This window comes from Sciurus carolinensis, chromosome 4 (genome assembly GCF_902686445.1).
Source record: "Sciurus carolinensis chromosome 4, mSciCar1.2, whole genome shotgun sequence".
NCBI classification, from domain to species: Eukaryota; Metazoa; Chordata; class Mammalia; order Rodentia; family Sciuridae; genus Sciurus; species Sciurus carolinensis.
In genome coordinates, this window is record NC_062216.1 from 88,246,172 (window position 1) to 88,270,554 (window position 24,383).

General features: G+C 35.0%; 1 protein-coding gene across 12 annotated transcripts in view; it reads right to left on the bottom strand.

Moving 5' to 3' along the window:
- Window positions 1–9,405: 9,405 nt before the first annotated feature.
- Abcc9 (ATP binding cassette subfamily C member 9) overlaps window positions 9,406–24,383 on the bottom strand; it is a 137,471-nt gene continuing 122,493 nt past the window's right edge. For 8 of the 12 annotated variants that reach the window (XM_047549216.1, XM_047549219.1, XM_047549220.1 and 5 more), the window contains 6 exons: window positions 23,954–24,062; window positions 21,616–21,719; window positions 19,109–19,242; window positions 16,255–16,317; window positions 15,426–15,600; window positions 12,056–12,194 (listed from right to left, as the gene is read on the bottom strand). In XM_047549216.1, the coding sequence (XP_047405172.1) occupies window positions 15,463–15,600; window positions 16,255–16,317; window positions 19,109–19,242; window positions 21,616–21,719; window positions 23,954–24,062 (548 nt within the window). In that variant the 3' untranslated portion in view covers window positions 12,056–12,194; window positions 15,426–15,462. Of the gene's footprint in view, window positions 12,195–15,425; window positions 15,601–16,250; window positions 16,318–19,108; window positions 19,243–21,615; window positions 21,720–23,953; window positions 24,063–24,383 lie in introns of all 12 variants that reach the window. The other 4 variants (XM_047549224.1, XM_047549221.1, XM_047549214.1 and 1 more) reach the window with 2 other exon arrangements.

Here is a 24,383-nt window from a genome sequence, read left to right on the forward strand (position 1 = left end):
TATAAACCACTTTGGAACATATTGCTTTGGAATCAGCTTAATAAAACTGTTACATAAACTAGTAATCAAAACAACATGTTATAAACTCACTTTTTTTGGAGTTATCATGAATTGGGAATGATAGTATAACTCTTCCTAGTTATCTGTTCCAATAAGTTCAGAGAACATTGCTTATATTTGTTTACAAAAAATAGTATTTCTCCCCTTTAAATTCAATCATTCCATCTTTTCAAAGATATCCATCAGAACTACTAAAGTAAAAGACCTCCATCCAGTTTGCATGTTCAGCTCAAAGAGCTCACAGGTATGAATCAGCAAGGTCATAAAGGGGACCATTAGTAATAATCACTACCCTTGAATTTGCATCCAGGTGAATAAAGCAAAATGCCTTCTGCTCCAAAGCATTTTTGGGGATAAAGTTGTTAACAATCAGGTAGAGAACTAATACAGGATGTAATAATCAGTAGTCTTAAGATTTATAAAGGGAGTCGGGGGAAGGAAAAAAATAACAGAATGAATCAAAAACTATTACCGTATCTAAATGTATGATTGCACAAATGGTATTCCTCTTCTTCATGTACAAACAGAAACAAGATGTATGCCATTTGTTTATAATAAAAATAAATTTAAAAAAATTTATAAAGAATCAGTCTGGTTATTTACCTGGGTTTAGGGAGCCCAAGAACATGTGTAAATGCATTGAAGCAGGAAATAGTTTGATATGTTTGAAGAACATTGTCATGAATGGAGACAAGGAAAGACAGAAGATCAGGAAAACTGGGAAGTGCATTCACTGATCCATCCATTCTTCCATTTACTTAATGAATGATGATAGTCTGCTGGTACTACATTATAAAAATCATTGACCTAATTCTTGAGGCAGTTGCATGAGAATTAGGTTACTTCCCCCATTTTACATATGCCTTGATTGGAGTGTAGTGAACTGACTTATCAAAAATCACCTACCTAGTAGTTGGAAGCTATGACAAACTCAGAACATCTGATCCCGTATCAGGCTTTGCACACTGGACAATAGTTTTAAGGGATAATTATTCATCCATTGTCCAATTTCATGGAAAATGCCTGGAAATATTATTTTATTCTCCCCTGAGCTTTTGTTGAACAAAGATAGAATAAGATATAAAATCTTTGGCCCATACATGAAAATATCTTTAGTAAAAAAGTGTAAATTCTCCCAATATAATAAAACAGATTACCAGAGAAATTCTCTTGCCCACCTGGGAATGAGAAACTTATAAAATTATTATGAAGGTACTATAGCCAGGATATGATTTGAGTGTGTCCTCCAAGGAGAGGTTCACATGTTAGAAACTTGTTCTCTGGTGTGGCAGTGTGAGAGTGGTGGAGTCTAAGAGGTGGGGCCTACTGGAGGCTAATTAGGCCATGAGGGCATAGCTCTCAGAAGGATTAATGCTGGTCCTGAGACGTTAGTTTCCAAGAGAATGGGGTGTTAAAAAAGAGCAAGCATCCTGTCTGGACCTCTTTGACTTCTTGCTCACAATGTGATCTCTTCTTCTTCCACATGCTTTCACCATGGTGGCATCTGCTAGGAAGTCCTCACCAGAGACTGAACCAAGGTGCCTGATCTTCTGTTTTCAGCCTCCTGAACTGTAAGCCAAATAAGTCTCTTAGCTTTGTGAAGTACTTAGTTTCAGGTATTTTATTATAACAAAACAAAACAATAACAACAACAACAACAACAACAACAACAAAACAGACTAATACAAAGGGCAAGACTAGACCTAGAATAGTGCCAGGCCTGTAATAAGTACTTAATAAATGTCATCTGTTATTAGTATGTGAAGTTTGGGTTTGGTGATGGTCACAAAGGTCTGAGAGCAGGAGGTTGGAGTGGAAAGGGGTGAAAGTGTAACCCGAATATTCCTATTTTTTAACTCTTTTCCTCATCTAAGACTAAGAAAATAAAATACATAATAATATCACTTTCTAGACTTGAGTATTATATTTGAGAACTTAAGAAACTTCAGAATATTCACTAAACAACACTGGTGTCTCCTCGATTCTTAAGTTTAATCAAGGCATGGGGGCCTATAAAGGAGTGAACCAAGGTCCTGGTAATGAAACAAGGATCCAGAAATCAACACTTCTGTTTTACAGGAAAACTGTCTCCAAGAGCAAAGAGGTTCCTTCAGTCAAGGAGAGTATCCATGGTAATTATTTTCTACTGGTAGGTTGTAAAATGCTAGTTATAAATAAAGTTGGTAGGGCCCTCCCAGGAGAAAATGAGGGATAGCTATTGTCACTGTTGTTTTTTCCAGTGTTTAAAATTGTGCCTTGATATTCTAGTGCCAAAGAAAGCTAAGTTTGTATGAGCCTGGTATCTATTCTGCTCTAGAAACATTTTAGCTCTTAGGGGAAGAGAAATTCCCAAAGACATTCTGATCCATTGGTGTCTGTATAGTGGCTCCTTATTGACACCTTTCAAAAATGCCAGCTGCAGAAGAGATTATACTTGTTGGGTCTAATGAAGTCAGGAATTCTTCTTTTTCCCCTTCTGATAAAGATCTGTATTTCCCTTTAGGTAAAAACTATATTATATGTGCCAAAAAAGCTATCACCAGGTCATTTTTTCTCAACAGGTTCATGCTGAAATTAAATAGTTGAGTTGTTTTTTTTTTTTTTTTTTTTTTTTTTGCTAATTTAATTGGGTCAAATTGTCTTATTGTCAGAATAAATGGGGTAACAAAATGATCTCTGTACACTTATAGAAATTTTTATAGAAATTTATTGTATGTTTTAAATTCAATTTTAAAAAATGTACCATATATTTGAAAGTTGATTTTTTTTTAAAAAATTGAGAAATTATGAAAACTGCATGAGACGTACCTTAACTTTCTGCTGAAGTTCATAGAACTTTAGATTAAGAAAAATTTGGGATCAAATATGAGTTTTTTCATTTACTAGGTTGTGGCTTTGAACAACATATGTAATCCTTCTGAACCTCAGTTTCCTCCTTGTGTAAATGAAGATGCTAACATCTACCTCTCAGAGTTGTATAAATAGATTTGAAAAATTGAGTATGTAAAAGGTACAGCACATGCCTGGGACATCTAAAACATAAACTGTTCTAAAATAATATTCTGCAATTAGTCTATTATGTATAATTTTTATATTTTTCTTGGTATTTTTTAGCATTTTTAGATCAGTGGAAAATAATAATGATAATAGGAATGCTTTTCTTTTTAGTGATTTTAATAAAATGCTTCCAGAATAAATAAATGACACATTTGTCATTTTGAGGTAGCACGTTTTTCTACTTCTCTATTTTTTAAATCAGTGAACAATGAATTATACAATGCCTTTTAGCACCTATTCAAGTGATTTTTTTTCTTCTTTGGTCAGTTAATATGAATTAAATCACTAGATTACAAAAATGCTGACTATCTTTACATTGGAAATAAACTCCACTTGGTCATGTGATCTATTATTTTAATATAATGGGTCTTTTTTTCCTAAAAAGAAATTTATTTTGAATTTTGTTGTTGTTGTTGTTTTGTCCTGTTTTGGGTAGTAAGGATGGAACCCAGGGGTGCTTAACCACTGAACCACATCCCCAGTCCTTTTTTATATTTTATTTAGAGACAGTTGCTAAGTACCTCACTAAGTGGCTAAGTACCTCAGCTTCCCAAGCCGCTGTGTTTAGAATTTTTGAAAAAGTATTTATAAGTGAATTTGGTCTGAATCCTTTCTGGTTTGGGTAAATGTCATGAGTCTTTGTAAAAGAAATTGATACATGCTCTTTTTCCTTGGATTAAACTAGTTTAAATAGAATAGGGATTATCTATTTCTTGAAAGTTTGCAATAATTTTATTGGCGTCTAAGTCTGAATATTTAGGAATAGACTCTTTGAACCCTCCTTCTACCTGTACTCACCCCCACAGGGTTGTGTACTTCTGGCCTTCTCATTTTATCTTCCATGTCTCTGATAGTTGCATATTTTCTATCTGCTTATACTGTACTGTATTCTAGATGTTTCCAATGGAAGAATTGGGAAGCGTCATATATACTTAATTGTTGTTTAACCTATCCATTGAAATTTTAATTAAAGTTTTAGTGATTTTTTTCTTTTCTAGAAAGTCTATTTAGCTATTTTAAATTAATGTACTCTTTTAAATCACCTTTAAAAAATCTATATGTTCAATTGTGCAATCACCACACAGATTGCAGGTCAAGTTTACCCCTTCCCTGAGAGCAACCATTCCCTGCCAGAGCTTCCCCAAGTGTGATTTAGTTTATCGTCAGCTTGGGTCTCTTGTTCTTGAGTTATGTATGCATGGAATCCCACGGTAGGTCTCTGCAGCTTCTGCCTTCTTTCGCTCAACATGGTCTGTGAGATCTGTCCAAGTTGTTTTATATACCAGTCATAGCAGCTTACTATGTTAATGTAACACCATGTACGCAGGCTGTTTTGTTTCTTTGACTCTTATGTAAAAAGCTGCTATGGACATTTCTGTACAAGCCCTTATGTGGTCATAGCCATTCATTTCTCAGATACATGAATTCAGTTCTTGGATACAAGCCCAGAAGTAGAAATGTTGAATCCTGGTGTAGGCACACAGTTAGCCATGGCAGAAACTTCCAGTTTTCCATACTGGCCGTGCCACTCACACTTCCTTCCATAGTGGATTAGAATTCCACTCTCATCACACTTAATATTGTCAATCTGTGCTGTTTTAGCCATTTTGGTGGGTAGGTAGTTGTTTTTATTTACAGTGTGGAGAATAATAATATTGAGCACATTTACTCATGCTTATTGGCAAACATATACTTTAAAATCTCTTGTAGGTTATTATTTATAGTTCTCATGATAACATTCCTATTTGGTTTGTATCTTTCTCCAAACCATAGTGGCTTATTTTTCTCTTGTGGCTTTAATTTTGAATAAGAGTTAATTTTATTGTTGGGAATCTAGGTTTTACCCCAACGTAAGGGTTTAGATATGAGGTAACCCCCCAAAAGCTCATGTGTGAGACAATGCAAGAACATTTAGAGGTGAAATGACTGGGTTATGAGAGCCTTAATCTAATCAGTGCATTCATTTGTTTGAATGGATTAACAGGATGGTAACTGTAGCACAGGTAAGGTGTGGCTAGAAGAGGCAGGACACCTGGGGTGTGCCTTCGAGGGTATATATTTTATCCCTGGTGAACAAAGCCCTCTCTGCTTCCTCATAGCCATGTCTGAGCTGCTTTTCCTGGTCATACTCTTCTGCCATGATGTTCTGCCTCACCTCAGGCCCAGAGCAATGGAATCAGCAACCTGTGGACTGAGACATCTGAAATTGTGAGCCCCAAATAAACTTTTCCTACTCTAATATTGTTCTTGTTAAGTCTTTTTGTCACAACAGTGAAAAACTTGAGTAGAATACCTAACACATTGATTCTGCATTAGCCCTTTCAGAACAACAGAGATATCAATATTCTGGATCCATTTTTATAGATTCCCTCATCTTTAATATATAATCTTACCATTGCAAAATTGGATTATCAATTTGTTTTTAAAGAAAAAAATTATTTTGTAATTAAAAGAACATATCCTATAGTACCCACTAAAATGTGATACATGTCGTCCTGAGTTCTCAATATTTCACACTGGACATGATTTTCAAATCATATAGTCCTTTTGCCAACATTTGAAATTGATAAAAATTCAGTGAGACCAGTGGGTGGTTGTTTCATGTCTTTTAGTTCTCCTTTTTACATATGAGGAGACTGAGTCTCTGCCTTTAACTGATAAATTCATGGCTTTATCTATAAGATGTAAGAGAACCAGGACTAAACTCAGGTCTTATAATTCCTGGTCCAGTTCCCTTTTCAGTAGTATTCCATATAGACTCACATAATTATTTTTTATTATATATCACATACCAGCAGACCATTTATTCTTAAGACAAGTGAATCGACTCACTAATTTAATCTTTAGTTCAGTGTATCACACGGTGTAGCATGTAGGATATGAAATCAAATTGCCTGAATCTGCATCTCAGTTTCACTAAATCTTGGGCAAATTTGTTTCTCTGAGCCCCAATTACAAAATGTGGATAATAGTATTTATCTCATAAGATTTAAAAATAAAATTATTCTTTTTAGTTATACATGACAGTATAATGTACTTTGTGATATATTGTACATACATGGAGTATAACTTCCCATTCTATGGTTGTACATTACATGGAGCTACACCGGTTATCTATTCACATATGAACACAGGAAAGTTATATTCGATTCATTCTACCGTCTTTCCTATTTTCATCCCCCACTTCTTTCCTGTCATTCCCCTTTGTCTAATCCAAAGTATTTCTATTCTTCCCTCCCTGCCACCATTGTGGGTTAGCAGCCACATATCAGAAAGAATATTTGGCCTTTGGTTCTTCAGGACTGATATTTCACTTAGCATCTCAGAATTGTTTTACAAGATTGAAATTGTACTTGTAGTGTTCATATCATATGTGCTCAATACATGTTAACTACTATCATCCCTACAGCAAATTTTTAATGAGATAGTTTATGTAAATATGTATTCCATTAATATCTGAACTGTTTTTACAAAGGTTCTTTTTTCCCCAGTGATTTTACTTCTCTCATGTTGTTTGATACAAGATGGTACTAGACATTACAGAGATTATATGATATTTAAATCATAAATCATTATGTCATCTCTATGCTTTATTGGCACACTAAAACTAAGCTTTATTAAAATATTATTTAAGCCAAGAATTTCCCATGGAATATTAGGCTTGCTAATTTTTTCCCTACATTTTTGGCCAAAGGCCTAGAAGCCTTGTGTTTTCAATATATTTTATTGCATGGGATATGTGCTAGAAGCTCAGTCAAGTAGGAACAAAGAAGAGAAGCTCCTACTTTCAGAGGAAAGCTTATCACCCCTAATCACTGCCTTTCATCATTTTCTTTTTTCAGTTTGCCAGGACATAGGAGACACAGTGCCCAAGGCAAATGTTTCACATTTTTAAGGGTCTGAGATTGAAGGTCACTCAGGAGAAGTGAAATAAGCATATAGTCATGTGTGTCAAGGATCCTGAAATGGGTGGGTGAGTGCAATTCCAGTTGGGGGTTACTGTTTGTTTTGAATGGGTGGTGTGAGAAAATGCCTCCGAGGCTGTATATTATGCAGTCATTTCCATAGGGAAATAAAACTTGGGCTTAGAAAGTCAATATTTGGAGGTAATTGCTCATGGCAGGAGATTTTTGTTTTGTTTTCGTGTTTTAAAAGAAAATTGCATCCTTCTGTGGATTTCCCCTCGCTCTGGAGCAAAGGTAGGGTGGGGGAACATAAAAATGGTCATGAGTTTTAGTCAAGCAGCTCATTTTAGTGCTCATGTGATAGAAGAATGGTTTTCTCTCCTATTCCTCCCTACAGAGAAAAAAGAGTCAGTAGCCAGCACAATCTCATCACCCTTTTCCTGAAACCACTGGCTGTGATTTGGGATTTCTAGCACAAAATTACTTTGAATTGGCATATACTACCTGGCCACAGTTCTTTTATGTTTTAGTTCCTTCCTTGCTCCAAGGTGATCTGATGCAGAGTTGTCTAGTTCTGAAAAAAGATGAACTGGATAGAGTAGATTACTTGTTTAATACTTTGAAACAGATAATCTGAGAAATGGAGATAGCTGTGGGTCTAGATCTACAAGACTTAGTCTCAGAGATGGGGGTCATTCATACAGGATGTGTACAAGATGAAAAAGAGGCAGGCAGAGATAGGAAAAGGGCAGAAGAAAAGAGAAACTAGAGACAGATGAAATTGAAGAAGTAGATTGTCCCTAGCCAGATCCTTAGATTTGACCCAGACCTCACTCTCAGAGCCCTGATAATTCTGATTTTTCTAGATTCCAATACAGAGACAGCGCCTTTGATCTTTGTCATCATAGAAATAGTGCATTGACGACCTTAGTGTGAGTGGCTAATGGCAATTTGCCACTACTCATAGAAAAAGCAGTAATTTACCTCTTAGGTAATAGACATGTAGAATAAATACACCAACCTTCATAATCAGTGATGATGCCTGCAGAACAAATGTGGAAGTAGAAAGGAGAATAATCATGGCTGACAACTTACCTCCTTCCAGACTGTGAATAGCCCTAGTGTGATCCTCCCCAAAGTGGTCACTTTTGCATGTTAATAATGTTTGAAGATACAAACTCAAACTCAGCAGAATATGAAAATGATTCAACACCTAAATCCAATGTGGACAAACAAAACACTGCATCTTGGTGGAAAACACTCATCCTTAGATGACTTACTGCCAATTAAGTGATCATTTAAAAGAAAATGGTGTTTCGAGTTTCTACTGATATCTTTTCGATGACGATTCAGTTCACTCAACAAGATTTCCCTTATTTTGAACCAAGGCAATTCATTCTATGACACTGAGAAATTTGTTTTAGCAATTTGGGATTGAGTAATGTCAGCAAAGATAGGAAGCATGTGGAAATCACTTTTAGTATTTTAAGGCTCCATATTATGCATAACAAAGAAAACCTAGTGTGATGACTGAGTTTGATCCCCAAACTCGGTTAATTTTAAATCTCATCCATAAGTAGTTGCTCAAAATTTGACAGAAGCATTTTTTTTTCTTTTTTCTTTTTTCTGGTACTACCTGGGATTGAACTCAGGGCTGGGTAGACACTGAGTCACATCCCCAACCATGTGTGTGTGTGTGTGTATGTATACACACACCTTTTTATGGAGGGGAGGGGTTCTTGCTAAGTTGCTGAGGCTGGCTTTGAACTTTCTATCCTCCTGCCTCAGACTCCGGAGCAGTGGGGATTATAGGCATGTACGCCCAGCTGACAGAAACTCTTTAATTGTTGAGTTTGACCAGGTAAATCCTATTAATGCTTGAGGAAATGACATAAATATCAAGTTGATATGTGGTTACTAAAGAAAAAAACAAGTACTAGGATATACCCCCTGGCTATTGTTTCTTATGCTAAAAGGCTAAGATTAGAAAATTGCAATTAACTTTGATAATGGGTCACTAGGGATTTATTGCAGTACTATAAATCACAGACCTCCAAAGACTGTTACAAACATAAGTGATAAAAGATATATTGGAAGAAAACCATAAAAATTGGTCAATAAACCCTGGGGAAATGTTTAGACATTGAGCTATTTAATTAGAGATGTAAAAAAATTATTAATGTTGCTGTTCCATTAATGAAAACATCCCTAAAGTCTATTTATAAATGTAATAGAATGTGTGATTCTTGAAAATGTGAAACAAAGTCATTAAAGCAGAGCCAGGTACTGTCCTGTGAATGGGTTGATTTACATTCATTGTTTAACCTTGGTTGATACCCAGTGGAATTATAAGTGCAAGAGAAACCACCCTGTTTAAACTGAGCAAATGAAAGGAGTAATTTATTATGTAATGCAAACCAGTGCTTTCATATATTATAGAGAATAAACACCTTTATTGTAGAGAATAAACATTTCATATATTATAGAGAATAAATAGTAGAATAAACAGCACAGAAAATCAAAGAGAATAACCCATAGTTATTAGCACATGGCTAGCAGTAAAATGAATCAATGAGTCAATCAACTTTATTTATTAGGGCTTCTTTTGGGTTAGGCTTAGTATTTAGTACCAAGAGCACAAAGACAAACAAGACATGGTCCCAGAATTCATGTACCCATTCCTTGTGTCTTCTAGTATCTAATCTAGAGCTAAATAGGTCATGAATAGTAGTATAAAAGTGGGCAGTGCACAATCCTTTAAGAGAAATATCTTTTCATGACAACAGTTATCCTGTTACACTAATATAAAGCTTTGTGAATTTATTGCTTTTTACAAACATTAAGGAATTAAAATTCCTAAAAGTTGATTTGGTTAGTCAAATATAAAAACCGTAAATGTAAAATCTAATAGGGTCAAGCTGGTCTTCTTTTATAAATACGTATTCACATAGCAAAAATTACTTTAAGATGAGTCATTTCTATAGTCAGTAGATAATACATGATATCAGAAATGATTAACTGATTGAAAGCATCATCCTTGACTTTATTCAGTCAATTTAGTTTTGTAAACAATTAAACATTTACTCAACTTAAGTAAGTAAAAGTGATGAGGAGACCAAAAGTCACTTTGGTGTAAGAATGGCAACTGTGATTCCATTAGTGTAATGGATTTGCTCTCACTGACCTGGCTGCCTTTAACAGTATATTTTAGAAGTATCAGAAGGGATTATTTCTATAGGTGAAAACCTACTTCTCTGTAACAATAAGGTATAACTTGGTAACAAGCACATCATGTATATTCATCTCTATAAAACATTGTCACACTAGCCATATTTTAGATTGATTGAAATGTTAGAAAATATTTTCCCAAGATTGAATTTAGAGGTACCAATTCTGTTTTGTGTAGCTTTTGGAAAGCAATATTATTTTCTTCTAATTAAGTTTTAAAAAATAGTTTTTTTAGTTGTCAATGAAACTTTTTTACTTGTTTATTTACATGTAGTGTGAGAATCAAAACCAGTTCCTCACACATGCTAGGCAAGTGCTCTACCACTGAGCTACAACCCTAGCCGCCCAATTAAGTTTTATACATACAACAAAGAGAAGCAATTTAAGCTAAATAACATGGACTATTGTTGTCTATCCTGGGAGATGACATTTTTTATAACATTAGGGTTCTATACTCAGGTAAAAGTGTAGTGACATATTCTGATACATAAGCATGATAAATATTTAAAGAGTTAACAGTGCAATAAATGGAACACAAGAGCTATGGAGAGGGAGCACAATTTCTTTTCCTGTCAATTAGAAGTTTTCAAGATAGTACAGTGTATATGGGTCTTATGAAAATCAATAATATTTATATGGAATGGGTACAGAATTATGTTAGGCAAATGTGGTTGTGAGCATAACAGTGATGACAACTTTCAGTAATTTAGAGTTTATAATTTCCATTTAAGCAAAACAAATAATAGGCTATCAACTTTTGATGTATTCTTTACATACACATTAAAATTAGAGTATGAGCAAATGGATACATGTGTGGCATACATGTCCAGAGGTAAATCTTCCAACTAGAAGTAGACGCTTGTTATGTATATAGAACTTCAAGGTGTGCGATATTTCCACCCTGACATCAAACTGTTTTGTAGGGAATACTGGTACCTTAAAGGAATGTTCACCTGTGGTTACCATATGGTTAAAGTATGGCACAGGTGTATGACAATTAAGGCTGTGTTCCTTGGAATCACGTAGCACTTTAAGGTACAGGTCATAAGAACTAATGAGGAATTACTCTTCAGAAAGCATATTTGACCTCCCACTGAAGGACTGACCCAATTTACTCTTTAAAGTTCTGTCTGAAAAAGGCACGTTATACCTGATCCCTTAAGAACTCTTTCCTTACTGGACAAAGAAGAATAGAAATGAGTTTAATTTTCCAATTATGATTTTCTTTTCATGCTCTTTTGATTTCAGGTATAGCCTTCATGGAACTATTATAAATATGATAACTTCTTGGTGACAAAAATTATTTAGAGGGGAAAAAAGGTACTGTTAAAAAAGCATCACTATGTTAATGAACACAAGATATTCTCATAAAGTAGATTATGAATTTGAATGTTTCATCAGAAAACGTATCCTTCCTTTATTCTATTAGAATAACATTTCGAGGCTCGACAAGGAATAAGAGCGTAATAATTATTGACTACTCATTGCAACTTCTATGCTTGAGAAATATTTACTAGACTTAAAGTTATGAAAAACAAGCTGTTGATTTACCACTTAAAGTAGCTTATATGTTTTAATACACCCTGCTATTCTTAAAGGTAACGTGGCTTGCCATTAGGGAGAGATACAGTAATGAACATATTAAGCAGTGATACCTTGGAAAACTGTTAGACAAAAACAGGAAAAAGGAATGTCAGCTTCTTTTCTTATACAGAAATTTGTAAAAATTTAAGGTGCCGCTCTATGAAGGTCAAGTAGACTATGACTGACTTGTTAAACACACACATGTCATTTTTAGACACCCCTTCACATGTCTGCACGAACAAAAGAAGCAAATACTCCATCTTCCCGGGCCAAGAGGCTTTCTGGAGTGTCATATTCTAAAATATTTCCTCTCTTCATCACAATAACCAGGTCTGCCGTCAGAATGGTGTGAACCCGATGCTGTGGATGAGAACAATTCATGCATTTGTTACAAATTTCAGGTCCCAAGACAAAGGAATGGAAAATGCATATTTCACAGATGATATGGGGACATTTATTTTGGCATGCCAGACAATGCAGGAAACATGGCCTCTTCCCCGACTTTTCCCCCCTTAATTAAAGCATTATTAATATGTCAGCAAGTATGACTGGATTTCATTTGGGCCATATTAACTTTAGTGGAGCTAAGGTATCTGTGTCATCTTTTTTGTGGAGCCTCTGTATGAGTAAGCTAACCAACATTTGTCAGATAATTAAATGCTAAAAAGAGTCATCCCAGAGGATCTGGGACCTCTGAGGAATATTCACCTGCCCAACTAGTGTTGTGGTTAAGAGCACAGGCACTGACCTTAAACCGGGCTCATATTTTGGCTTCCCACCTGTTACTTGTGCAATGTTGAGCAGCCTACTAACTTTTGTAATAATAACACCTGTCTTGGAGAGAGATGATGAGTATCAAATGAGATAATCCATGTATCAAACCCAGCACCTTGGTGCATATAAGCAAATAATAAATGTCTGCTACTATTATTTACTTTTTTATAATTTAGAAGGGAAAAATCTGTGTGGTGGGCCATTACTCTTGAGATCAGTGCTGTCCAATTAAACATGAACCACTTTTAGTTTTAAAATTTTTCTAGAAGTTACATTTTAAAAGTAAAAATAAGCAGGTGAATGTAATTTTAATAATATATTTTAAATCTACATATGGAAAAATTATCATTTTGACATGTAACCAATATAAAATTATTTATGAGATATTTTGCACTCTTCTGTTAGTACTAAGTTTTTGAAATCCAGTGTGTATTTTACACTTAAAGCAATTCTTAATTCATACTACCCACATTTCAAATGCTCTATAGACACATGCCTGTGGCTACCATGTGATAGTCAGAACATGAGAGTGCTGATGGGCATTCCTGTCCAGAACTCCAAAACTATAAAGACTGTCTACTCAGCTGATGCACAGTCTTCCCTTCTCCTAAACAATCCAAAGTCCAATCTAAAGCCATACCCAGAGGCAAAGGCCCTGGGCCAGGCAGATAGAGTAGTCTCAATGTTGATGTTCTCAGAAGAGCAAGTAGTCAGAGTTGACTCGTGATTAGAAAGGAAAAGGAACACATACATGCAGCATGACAGTGAAGACAGCTGACAACCTGCCCTACTGTTTCATCACCCATAGACAAGGCTACCACTCACTGAAGTGGTACTTAGGAAGTACCAAAACCTGGAGGACAGTGTCTATTTATCTTTGAGAACATACCAGAGCCATTTGCATACCCATGCATTTAGGAAAAAAAAAAAAAACAAGCCAGGTGTGGTGATGCATGCCATAATCCCAGAGGCTAGGGAGGCTGAGGCAGGAGGCTCAAGAGTTCAAGCCAGCCTCAGCAACTTAGTGAGGCCCTAAATAATTTAGGGAGATGCTGTCTCAAAATAAAAACTAAAAAGCTGTTGGAGATGTGGCTTAGTGGTTAAGCACCCCTGAGTTCAATCCCTAGTACCAAAACAAAAACAGAAAACAAACAAAACAAAACAAAATAAAAACATAACTTTAATGAATTGTTTAATATCTGCTATGCATTTTCTTTCCAAAGAGATATTAGTTCTTCAATAATCACATCATAGATGTTTAAATCAATGACACATGGATTTATGTCTAAATTCATAAGTATAATCTTATCAACATCAAGCTGATATTCTAAAATAATATTTACTAAATAAAAAGTTGAAAAATCCTGGCCAACTGAAATAGATATTGCTGGTGTTTATTCCATTAATCCAAATTATTTTCTTTTGTGACAAAGTACAATGTCAATTGTAATAGTGTTGATGAAATTTCCAAAATACTCCAGAGAAACTAATAAAGAGTGAAGAAGAAGTCATTTTCATGAATAAACACTATGGACTATTTTGGTGTGTGAGAGTTTCTTTTTAGAAGCTGGAGGAAATTATCTTTTTAAAGATACTCTGTAATTTTCAATGGCAGTTAACCAAATTAACAGAGCAATAGAGCTGAGGATCACTCTCGCAAGGAGGTCACCATAAGTATGCTACTACTCTCTCTTTTATGAGTTTTTTATGAGGAATTGGTCCTCTGGAGAATCCTCCAGTGATGCTTCTTCCCAGCACTATTGGAAGCTTTATGTATGGAGGAACACTAGGTGTCCTAGTGGCCAACTTTGCACAGGAGATTTTGAAGAATGGATAAAAGGTAATTGTCATAGACGTGTTCAGTAAATATAGAAATCAGGTAAAAGATATAACTTTTTGGTTAAAGATGCAAATTATTCTCAAATAATGTTCCAGATATAGACTACCTGAGACCATCCATCACATAGTAGAGACAATTAGTCTTTTGAGTAAGCGTCCCCCAAGTCATATAGGGGCAAGATCTCTCTCCCCAAATATATCCTCACTTTCTACAGTGAGGAAATTCCTTTTTTATTTTTATTTATTTATTTTTTGTGGTGATGGGGATCAAACCCAGGGCCTCATGCATGCTAGGCAAGCACTCTGCCATTGAGCCACATCTCTAGCCACAAGAAAATTCTTGAAATATTCAATAACTATTGTTCAAGTTAGTCAATTCTCTCACCTCAGAAATCATTTACAGTTTAGTGCGAATGAGTTAATGGGGTGACTCTCCCTCAGGGCAGAGAAACCACAGAACACACTGGGAACAGGAGAGAAGTGGGTCTTTCTTTACCTGGGCCCTGATGGAGAGCCATTTCCTGCCATCTTGAAAAAGTGCCACTCAGAGGGGGCTCTTTCTCCCATGCATTATTCATAAAAATGGAAGCATAGAAAGCACTCTATATGCAATTCCCATTACTCAGCAGCTAAACTCAAGTTACCATTTTAACCAACACATTCTTCAGGATAAGTAAGGATTTTACTTGGTATTTTACTATGGTATTTTAAAGGATGCCCAAAAACATCCTCAAGGAATAATGAAGTTGGTCCTAAGGATAGAGATGAATCTGATTTTGTGGTTTCATAAGTATTCTCTTGAATATGTACATTTGAACACATATACATGCCCCCTTTTCAGTACTGCACATAAAAGAAGCACTTGGTTGAGCTGCTTTGAGTAATAATATCCTGTAGTTAGTTAGTTCCCTCCCTCAGTTGTCCACCTTAATCATTGCATTGGCCTTGCCTTATGGGGGACACTGCTAAGATAACTACCAGAGAATGGGATACTTGGTGAGTAGATCATGACGGTTTACTTGTTGGTCATCACCAAAGTAGAAAAGAGGCCATTCTTGTGGGCGAGTAAGTTGGGACCACTGTCACACTCCACTAAAATACCCTCAGAAAAGACTAACACAAGGCCTGCATCCATAATAGAGGAGACACGGTGCTGGAGAGAAAAATAGAAAGAAAAGAAGAATCAGCAGGAAGAAAACGTCTGAGTAACTCATTAAAACATAGTTCTTGTTAAGTTTTAAGCTTAAAAGTAAGCAGGGATGCACCCACGTGCAAAGAGGAAGAAACAGAAACCCATGGGCTTGTGTTAAGTAAGTTATAACGTGAATTACAAGAATGTAAACAACTCTTCCATTTGATTAGAGGTACCTAAAACAGAGAAATTACCTGTCCCTTCTATCTCATTGTCTTCTTAAAAATAGATAAATTAAGAACAGAAAGCTAGAAATCAAGAATAAATAAGTAGAAATAGAGTTGGCAATTAAATTTAGGAATTTGGTTCCTGAAACTTCTCATCAAACCATCAGATCATTGAAAATAGAATTAGCACAGGCCATGATCTGCTGGAATCTTTAGATTTAGGACAGCCTATCACTGAAACTCAGGAGCATTATGTAGAGCAGACAGCGTGGAAAAGAACAAAGCTTTTGAAATATAGACATATTTTGTCTCCTTTTGCACAGATACAGAAACATCAGAGAAATACATAATGCATCGTGAATTACATTTCAACTGCACAAGTTTAAAGATCATGACATCTTAGAATAAGAACTCAGGAGGAGTAAATCGAGCCATCTCCCGTACTCACGGCGATGGTGACAACAGTTCGGTCGGCAAAGGCTGTCATCACTACTTTCTGCAAGATGTTTTCCTGACAAAATAATTTAAGAAATAAAGGGTCAGTTTTCTTGGGACTACTTTCTCTTGCCATAATATCTTGCCCCCAAGAACAATATCCCACCATGCCCCACCCCTTGTGAGTGTCCTGTCCCCAGATTCTTCTGTGGAAGGTAGGAGGGAGCAGTTCCCAGCAGCTGGCTCATCTTGGATTCTGGAGGTGTCTTCAAAATGCAGATAAGCTCAGTGATCGACCGGAAGAGACTATTAATTGCCAGGGATTCCAAAGAGGAAAATTAAACCTCTCAGGCATCAAAACCAAGCAAACCCTCAAAATGGTGTTAAACTTTGGTCAGAAAATGGAAAAAATTTGGATTTTTTGACCTGTAACACAACATTTCAGAAAGAAGCTGTATTTATTCCCACAACAAACTGCATTATCATCATATTTTAAAAGAAGTTCTGAGTAAATATTTTATCTCTCTCCTAGAGGAAAACTTGATTCACCTAAATCTTACTGTGGAGGAATTCTTTTTCAAATCAATAGGCTTTTACTGCTGCTTAATTCATATTTTCTTCCTGTTGCTCTCTTCTTTCTGTTGTGGTAGTATTGTCTTTCTAGTAACCTTCCAGATTTTAAATCCTTAGTAATTAGTACCAATTTTGATATACTTGTGCTTAGAGAAATGACTTGATTAGAGACTACTTTATTGCGTTAAATCATGTTCACTTTGAGGTCGTATAACTTTGGATAGGTACTTTGATTAGTCTTATTTAATAGAAAAATATGAAATAGCATCTCATCTATAATTGGCTCTTAATCCTGAAAACGTTTTGCTTCGCTGGATAGTTTCACCCAATCTAAAGTGTTCAGCAAGAAAGTTACATGATACTGTGGATTTTTTTTTATCAATGCTCTTTCTGATGTCAAACTTTAAATATCAAGTTAACTTTCCAAAAGAACGACATTCATTGCTAACTCAACACATAGTCTGTGGTTCAATGTGACACTGTCCTCACTCAATCACAGCCTTCCAGACAGATATTTCTTGGAAATATTTGACACTTCTAAAACTAATTTCTTTGAAATGGAAAAGTTTCTGGCTTTGTACTATAAGCATATGAGGAAAGCTATTATTAATTCTAGACATTATTAATCCTGGCCTAGCAGATCGCTCTTCAAATTGCTTCAGAAAATGATTGGTTTTGGTTATCAATAGCCTATTAAAAAAGATTTACATTTTGCACTTTAGAACTTCCACAGCATAGTTCTTGAATACAGTACAGTACTCTCATCAGCCAAGCCCCAGAATTACTGTTTTGAAACTTTATCAAAAAATGATGGCACCATACAGTGCAAGAGAGCACTAAAACATTCCTCCAGTCTAAAAAGTCTCTGTATCCTTCCATTTCCTCATTCCTTCCTCTTCCATTTCCCCATTCTTTCCTCTCCCTTGCCCCTGGCCTCTAGTAACAACCTTTTTTGCTCTTTTTCTAAGAGATCAATGTTTTTATATTTAATATATAGTGATATCATACAGTATTTGTCTTCCTGTGATCATACAGTAATTCACCTAGCATACATCCTCTGGGTCCATCTGTTTACAAATGACAGAATTTCTTTCTTTTTAAAGGTTTTATAGTATTCCACTATCTATATATGTCACATAATCTTTACCCAATCATCATGGACACTTAGTTATGTTCGTATGTCGGCTATTGTGGATAATGCTGAAATGGACACAGGAGTGCAGATATCTCTTTGACATAATGATTTAAACTTCTTTGGATATATATACTCAGTAGTAGGATTGCTGGATCATATTGTATATCTATTTTTATGGGTTTTATTTGTTTTTGTGGGTTTTTTTTTGTTGTTTTTTTGTTTTTTGTTTTTTGGTACCAGGGAATGAACTCAGGAGCACTGAACCATATCCCCAGCCTTTTTATTTTTTTATTTTGAGACAGGGTTTCCCTAAGTTGTTAAGGGCCTGGCTAAATTGCTGAGGCTAACATTGAACTTGTGATCCTTCTGTCTCAGCCTCCAGAGCCACTGGGATTACAAGCTTGCATTACCACACCCAGTTATTTTTAGTTTTCTGAAGAAACTTCTACTCTTTCCAAATGACTATACTAATTTATATTCTCACCAACAGTGTATAAGGATTCCCTTTTTCCCACATTCTCACCAACACTTGCCATTTCTTGTCTTTTTGATAATAATCATTAAGTGGTAGAGATCTATCACACTGTGTGGTTGACCATGGTCAGTCATAATGTATGATATATTTCAAAACTGCCAAGATAGATTTTTTTTTATATTCTCACTATGAAGAAAATGATAAATTGCTGAGGTTACAGATATGTTAACTGGCTTGATTGAGTCTTTCTATAATGTATACACAGATCAAAGCATCACATTGACCATTAAACTCATTCATATACCCCATTACTATGTGCCAACTAAAAGTCAATAAATAATTAACTAAGCAACAAAACAAAATAGATCAGGAATGTGGGTAAAGGGTATCTGAAATTTTGTTTTACTTTCCTTACAACATTCCTACATGTATAAAATGTCAAAACAAAAATGTTAAGAAAAAAAAGTGAGGTGTATTTATTTATGTATATAATCAATGACCCCTTTAAAGTATATGTGATGTCTCTTTTCTCATAAATCTCAGTGTGAGCCTCAGTCGATCAAGGAGGTCGAGAAATCACATAAAACAACTCTATTGAGGATTCAGAACCCAATAAAAAATGTATTGTAATTTTCAGGCACATTTCTCCAACTCATTATTTTCAAAGTTTGGATATGCACTCACTGTGGCCATGTCAATGGAAGCCGTTGCTTCATCCATAATGAGAATGCTGCTCTTGCGGACAAAGGCCCTGGCCAGGCAAAATAACTGTCTCTGTCCAACACTAAAATTCTCCCCACCTTCAGTGACAACTGCATCTGAGTCAGAAGAAGAAGCAAAGATTTAATTAAATAAATGGTATTAATATTTTCCTTAGACAAAGAAGTAATTCAAAAACAAATCATGCCACATCATCGCATGCTGGTATCACTTTGTGCTGGTGCAAGTATTTCCTACTGAAAGGCAAAGTGGAACTTCACTTGGGAAAATGAAAATGGCAATAAGTCATCCTATTTTTTCTTTTCCTTTTCTTTTCTGTCATACTGGGGATGGAACCCAGGGCCTTGCAGGGGATAGGCAAGTGCTTAACCACGAAGATACACCCCTGAACCATTCTTATTTTATTTTGAGACAGGTCTTGCTAAGTTGCCCAGGTTGGCCTTGAACTTGTAATTCTCCTGCCTCAGCTTCCTGAAGAGCTGGTATTACAAGTGTGCATCACCACACACAGCAGGTCATCCCTAATTTTGACAACATATGGTGAATTACCTACTGAGAGAAAAATATAAAATACTGTTAAACATTTTGAAGACTAGAAGGCCTTGAGGATTATTATTTACTATAAAAGGATTGTTTAATATGATTATCTAAGGCCCAGAGAGAGGAAGTGGTTTGTCCAAGCTAATATGTAGAACCTGATAAGAAACAGAATATTCACAACGCCAATTCCAGTTCTCTTTCCATCATTCCATCCTTGTAGACTGGAACCACCAAGTGGACAGGACTGGGCTTGTTTCTGTTGGCCAGTGTATTTCCAGTATGATGACAGCAGCTTAATAAAACACTGCTGTGTGGATAACTGAATATGTCTCATTGTGCTTTATTACTTTTTTTTCATTTCTATCCATATTTCATAAACTGCTAGTATGAATTAAAGAAAAATTCTGTTTCCAAAATATCTCTTTTATTAAAATTCAAATACTTTTTTAGTATGGTCCTGAGTCATATGTCAATTTATTTTACTTCAATACATCAAATTCTTATGCTTCCCCTGAGTGGCTGTGCATTTAAATTCCAAATTTTAATTTACATAATAAATAAGAATGATCCTCAGGATGATGAATGTTCTTTATCAGAGCTGGCCTGAATCAGACCTTCATTAAGCAATTGTTGTAATCTTTATTAAGATGATAAGTACAATGTGCAGTAAATTACATGGTATAAAAATAACCCCTTGTTGCTTTTGCTGTACCATAACCCAAAAACTCTATGGCCACAATTTAAAGTAGGTGCGTGCAGCTCTCATGTTAGTGAAGAGGATTAGAAAGTTTTAATTGTCTGTCTTTCCAACTATTCATGGTGGTGGGGTAGGAGATATCAAGCATAATTATTGGAAAGTTCACCCAAAATTCTGAAATTATTCCTGCAACCTGACACTAGCAAGGCCAATAAAACTTTTCTTAAAAACAGGCTGTCCTGATTTTTGTTTTTGGGATCCTTTTACTTAGGACTTAATTAAATTCAGAAAAATGTATTGTTTTTGAGTAAACCTTCCTAAAAAAAAAAAAAAAAAAACAAGAATCCAAAATGAAACAATCAGCTTGGCAACTACATATTGTGTATTAAAATTAGAATATCAAAAAAAATGATTATTTTCCTATAACTTTCCTAAATTAGTTCAGATTTTAAGGACGCAAGAGTCTGTAACTGTAGAAGTTCAGTTTTATAAATTAGAGACAATATGAATTCTCTGTTGTTTCATTAACATGTTATTCTTTCATTTATCTCATTGTCATTCTTTGTCAGAAATTATACCACTGCTGAGAACGAGTTGTTTTCAGTGATTATTTGAATTCATGTTTTGTTCCTTATACCAATGGCCCAAACTGGTACTAAAACAAGATAATGCAAAATAATGTCTTCAAACAGGATGAAAACTATGTTATGTAACTAAAGCTGATATGCCAGGCTGGCAGCAAAGAAAATGGCTGCCAACATGGAGAAATTAACTTCTCCTAGGAGTTGTTAAGGTCTCTTCACAGCTTCTGAAATAATTTATCCATTTTCTGAAGATAAGTGTTCCTGAACAGGAATGAGCACAAGGAAATGTCTGGTTAAAGTGGTGGTGCTGAGAAGACAGAAGAGGTAAACATATTAATTGGAATATTTTGGAGTGCTCACCTGGAACAGAATTTGTTTTAAGGTTCATCCTCATATACTCTATGCAAAATCACTCGCTAGATTTTAAAATGTCCCAATGACCTTCAGTAGATTATTTTAAGTATAAGAGGATTTAACATTGGGCTGGGGGTGTAACCTAGTGGTAAAGTGTGTACATAGTATGAACAAGGCCCTAGGTTCAGTACTCAGCATTAACGAATGAGACAGAATTTAACACTAGAATTATGTTATTCTAGCATGTAGAATTAATTGCATATTGAAAAAGTAAATGTTCAATTTAGAAAATATACCTAGACCTCCTGGTAGAGATTTGACCATATTCTTCAGCTGGGCAATTTCTAGAGCCTCCCAGAGTCTGTCATCTGTGCATTTACACTCTGGATCTAAATTAAACCTGTAGAAAAAATTTGTTGAAAATAATAAAAATAAATAAAAGAGAAATTTTAATATATATTTGCCCATTATAAATAATGGGCAAATATAATTATATTTTAATTATATTAATTAATTAATATAATTAATATAAATTTTAATATATATTTCTTTCCTTAAAATGTAGTTTTCATAGTATTTTGGTTACTGCTTTATATTTAGCACATTGAATAGTGCTCAGGATAGAGCGAGCACTGAATTCATGCTTGATGAATGAATGAATGCACTTAGTGTTATCAAAAATGTTTTTGATGACATCATTAGGTAAATTTACATACTGGTAACAATTAATTTTGAAGATAATTTTTATTGGCACATTATAATTATACAAGATAGTGGGTTTGTTGTTACATATTTATACATGCACATAATTTGGTCAATTTCTTTCCCCAGTACTTCCCTTTCCTCTCTCTTCCTCCCTCCTCCTGGTCCCCTTCCTCTACTCTATTGGTCTCCCTCCTATTTTCATAACACGCCCCCCTTTTATTTCTCTCTTTTTCTCTCTAGTTTCTACATATGAGAGAAAACATAGAACCCTTGACTTTCTGAGTCTGGCTTATTTCACTTAATATAAAATTCACAAGTTCTATCTATTATCCTATGAATGACATAATTTTATTCTTCTTTATTTTTGAATAACCTCCATTGTGTATATATTCCACATTTCCTTCACCCATTCATCTGTTGACATACTGATGACCTAAGCTGGTTCCATAATTTGGCTATTGTGAATTGTATCTCTATAAACACGTGTATATATGTATCACTCTAGTATGCTAACTTTAATTCTTTAGGAAAAATACCAAGGAGTAGTACATCTGAGTCATATAGTGGTTCCATTCCTAGTTTTTTGAGGATCTTCTATACTGATTTCCATAGTGGTTGTACTAATTTACAATCACACCGGCAGTGTAGAAGTATTCTTTCCTCCCCACATTCTCTCCAGCATTTATTATTATTTGTATTTTTGATGACTGCCATTCTAACTGGTGTGAGATGCATCTTAACATTTTGATTTGCATTTCCCTACTTACTAAAGATGTTGAACATTTTTCTGTACAGTTGTCAGTCATTTGAAATACAATTAATTTTGTTCCTGGGATCTACCTATTCTATATTATGCTTAGCATAACCTGATTAGTGTCTTACTAATATTCCTGAAGAAACAATGCTAAATACATAATCAGTATGGGAACATATGCAACTTTAGATACACTGTGAACATATGCAACTTTAGATACACTGTGCTGCATCAACAATAATAGTAATATTCATAATAAATACACTCAGAGATATAAATTGACCATGTATAACTTGATAATCCAGAACTTTACATGAAAGTAGCTTTACAGGTGAGTATTGAGCAATCTTACCTACATTTTTCTCTTCAAGATACAGAATAATAGTTAAAAGGAAGTGGCAAGTACTTCTTTGTGATTAATGGATAGCAGAGAGGAACAAGAAGGAACAGAGGATTAATAATGAGAAACTTTATCTGGGGGAGGTGAACTTGGGAATCAGATAAACTTCAGGAGGAATCTCAGTTCCACCACTTTCTAGGTGTATGAACTTGGGCAAGTTAGAGCTTCTTCGAGTTTCAAAATACTCATCTGTAAAATGGGGATAACAACAGCCTACAGCAATGTTTTGAGAACTTAATCAGACAATATATTTAAAGTACCTAACAGATAGTAGATACCTCCATTTTGTTGTTGTTGTTTGTTTTGTTTTTGTGGGAAACCATGAACCAAAGGTAGAGAAGACGGTAGCAAACTTTTCAAAGCAATCTGTGCTGAAAGTAAGGTTGTGAAGGAGAGGGAGATAGGTAAAGAGAATAACCAAGTTCAGAGTATCAGTTGAAGTCAGGCCAGGTACACAAGAGTTCAGTAGGTATCTGTAAATTAGAACATCTCAGAAATACCTACCAAGAATCACTGCTACTAAGTACAGAGGAAGCAGATTTCTTCCTCTGTACTATAATCAAACAGAAAGAAAAGAGCTCTAGAAACACAGGGATTTGGCTTCTATGGGTTAATTTACCAACTCTAGGTTGGTAAATCTTTGGACAGTCTATTTGATGTTATCATTTTGATAATTTTTTCACAACCACCTGAAAAATAACTCACAAAATAAAACCTACCTATGACCCGAAGGGGAAATACTGAGGCCCACAGATTTTTATTAGAAGTTACCCACCTAATAGAACCGCTAAATAGTATTGGATCCTGCAGAATGATAGAAAGTCTAGAACGTAGCGTGTGCAGTGGCAGTTTGGAAATATCTATCCCATCGATGACAATCTTTCCTATTAAGGAGAAACAAAAATTACAGGCATGTAGTAAACTCACAAGTAAAATTTTCATGTTTACAAATTAAAGATTTCTTACTGGCACCAACTAAAATTCTGAAAATAAAATTTTCCATTTATTTCCATTTTTCTATTATGACATGTTTCTGAGAAGATCAGCATTTAGGTAATGGGTTGTCTTTCTTTATACTTTTCTCTTAAGGAAAATTTCAGTTTTTATTCAGTTTCTATGGTCTTATTAGCCAAAAATAGTTTTATGCCTTTTAGGGCCCTCTGTCTTCTAGTATTCCTTTATCCTCCTTCCTTGCTTTATTTTTC